The 2,296-nt window shown below is 38.4% G+C and overlaps 1 protein-coding gene across 1 annotated transcript in view; it reads right to left on the reverse strand.

Moving 5' to 3' along the window:
• The window catches only part of CERS3 (ceramide synthase 3), an 88,064-nt gene that overhangs the window by 50,654 nt on the left and 35,114 nt on the right, over positions 1-2,296 (reverse strand). Inside the window, exon 6 of the mRNA XM_011357317.2 lies at positions 926-1,018. Coding sequence (XP_011355619.1) covers positions 926-1,018 — 93 coding nt within the window. The remainder of the gene's footprint in view (positions 1-925; positions 1,019-2,296) is intronic.

The raw sequence follows: 2,296 nt of genomic DNA on the forward strand, positions 1-2,296 counted from the left end.
CCAAGAGAGGCAAATCCATTGAAACAGAAAGTAGATTAGTGGCCGCCTAGGGCTGGGGAAGTTGGGAGCAATGGGAAAATGTTCTAAAATTGCCTGGGGTGATGACCGCAGAACTCTGTGAGTACACTCAAGACCACTGAATTATGCACTTTAGAAAGATGAATTGTATGCCATGTGAATATCTCAATAAAAATGTTCTTTTTTTTAAGCTTAAAGGTTTCAGTTTCTCTATAGCCAAAGTAAAAGAGTAAACATGAAAATAACATTAGCCTAATTTATTGAGCACTTACTGTATGCCAGGAAGTGCTTTATATGGATTAATTTGCTTAATTTTCACAGCAAGCAGAGGAGACAGGGACTAAGGAAATTGAGTTTAGGGAGGTTAACCAATTAACTCGAGATGTTAACCAATTAACTCAAGCGGGGAAGCCAGAGATTCAAAGCCAAGCAATCTGCCCCCAGAGCCTGTTCTTTATCCGACTCCTAATAGTTTTATGTCTCTGATGATATGTGTTTACAAACATCTAACATATATCTACATTTAATTTTTGTAAAGGTACCCGATGCACTTGTAAATGACAAAGCAAGAAATCAAGAATCATTATAAGAAATCAAGAAAGAATCATCAACCTACCCAAGTATATCTATGAAGACCTTCCTAAAAATGATTATTTTCAATTCTATCCTTTGAGAAAATGACTCAATTATCTTCGAAATTAAAGATGCCGTGATGTTTCACTACAAATACTTACCAAGCCACCCAAGCATGAGCATAATTCACACTATTCTATGTGTTATAAAAAGCAAAAAAGCTATGATCTGGAACTAAACACACATAAAAATACAATTTAAAGATTAGCATTGGGGCAGGGGATAAAATTTTTTGAACAAACAAATAAAGTAGCTTTGTAAAGAAGACACTTACCTTCCTCTTGACATCGGAGCCCAGGCTGAATAAGAGAGACCAATAAAAACTCATCTCCAGGATGTAGTACCAGTACTGAGATGGCAGCAGGGGCTGAGAAAAATAAGGGTATTCACTACTTTAATGTCGCCATATAAACAACTCACTTTAAGGATTAAAAGTATTGTTCCTATTTATGTTACACAAAACTCTCCCAAATAATAACGCTTTACATTTCAACTTCTGAAATCGGAGATAATATTTTGGGATATTTTATTTCTCAAAGGGTGGACAAGAATTTCAAAATCAAGTTAAACGTTTTATTTAAATGTGAATTAACTACAACAGGTGTAACTGCCTTATTTAGTTGATTGAGAGTTAAGTTGGAAAAAGCATTCAAAAATATCGACTTAAGGACAAAGACTAGTCTGTTCTGCAGGTCCCACGATCTACCTTGTTTCATGTTTCTTGCATGCTACTCAAAATATGACATCCTAACCTCTTTTCTGGTGATGGGCTGGTGATCTGAACTGGTCCAATCTCAAATAGGAGAGTAATAAAATATACAGAGTTATTTAAGTACTCAAAACACGTCTTCTGAAAATAAGTGAGATTCCCACAACCAGGACTTTCTCTAATATTGTTACAGTGGGTAGGGTGGGTGCTTATTTTAGCTAAACTGAGATATTATCTCACTTGCTGTGCTGGGTTGTTACATTAATGACCCCAACGAATCTCACCTTCTGCTATCAATGCCCTCGCATAGTCTCCTCCCACATGACCATGAACTGGTTCTTGGGTGTTGGTCAAGGGGAAATGGCAAGTATGATGCAAGCAGAGACTTCCCAAGCACCACATAAAAAACCTGAGCTATCCCACTGGACGCCATAGAGTAGAGAATCAAGGTGCTCGCTGCCAAAAAATATGAATGAGGACACCAGGGACATGAGCCATCCCCTGGCCAACCTACTGACCGCCTGAAAATGCGTGCATGAACCCAGCCTGTGACCACATGGAGCAGTACCACTCAGCTGCGCCTCACCCAAATGGTTAACCCAAGCCATGAACAAGTAAATGGCATTGTTTTAAGGCACTGTTTTGGGGATAGTTTGCTATAAACTAATGCAGAACTGGTATGCTTGCGAAGTTAAGAGTAAGTTAGAGGTAGAAGCTGGTAACATCGGGATTTGGCCTAGAGAATGCCTAAGTACCTTATGGTTTGACCTCTTTTGACTTTTAATACTGAGGCTGACACATTAAAAGGAATAATTTTCTGGTCAACTCATCATCCTCGATAAGGCCATAAAAAATGAGACAGAGTTTCTGCTTTCTATGACAAACGGCTTGTGTGAGACTAACTCTCCTAGTGGGAACAACTAAAAAAATCTGGAT

The sequence above is a fragment of the Pteropus vampyrus genome, unplaced genomic scaffold (genome assembly GCF_000151845.1).
Source record: "Pteropus vampyrus isolate Shadow unplaced genomic scaffold, Pvam_2.0 Scaffold34, whole genome shotgun sequence".
Taxonomy (NCBI): domain Eukaryota; kingdom Metazoa; phylum Chordata; class Mammalia; order Chiroptera; family Pteropodidae; genus Pteropus; species Pteropus vampyrus.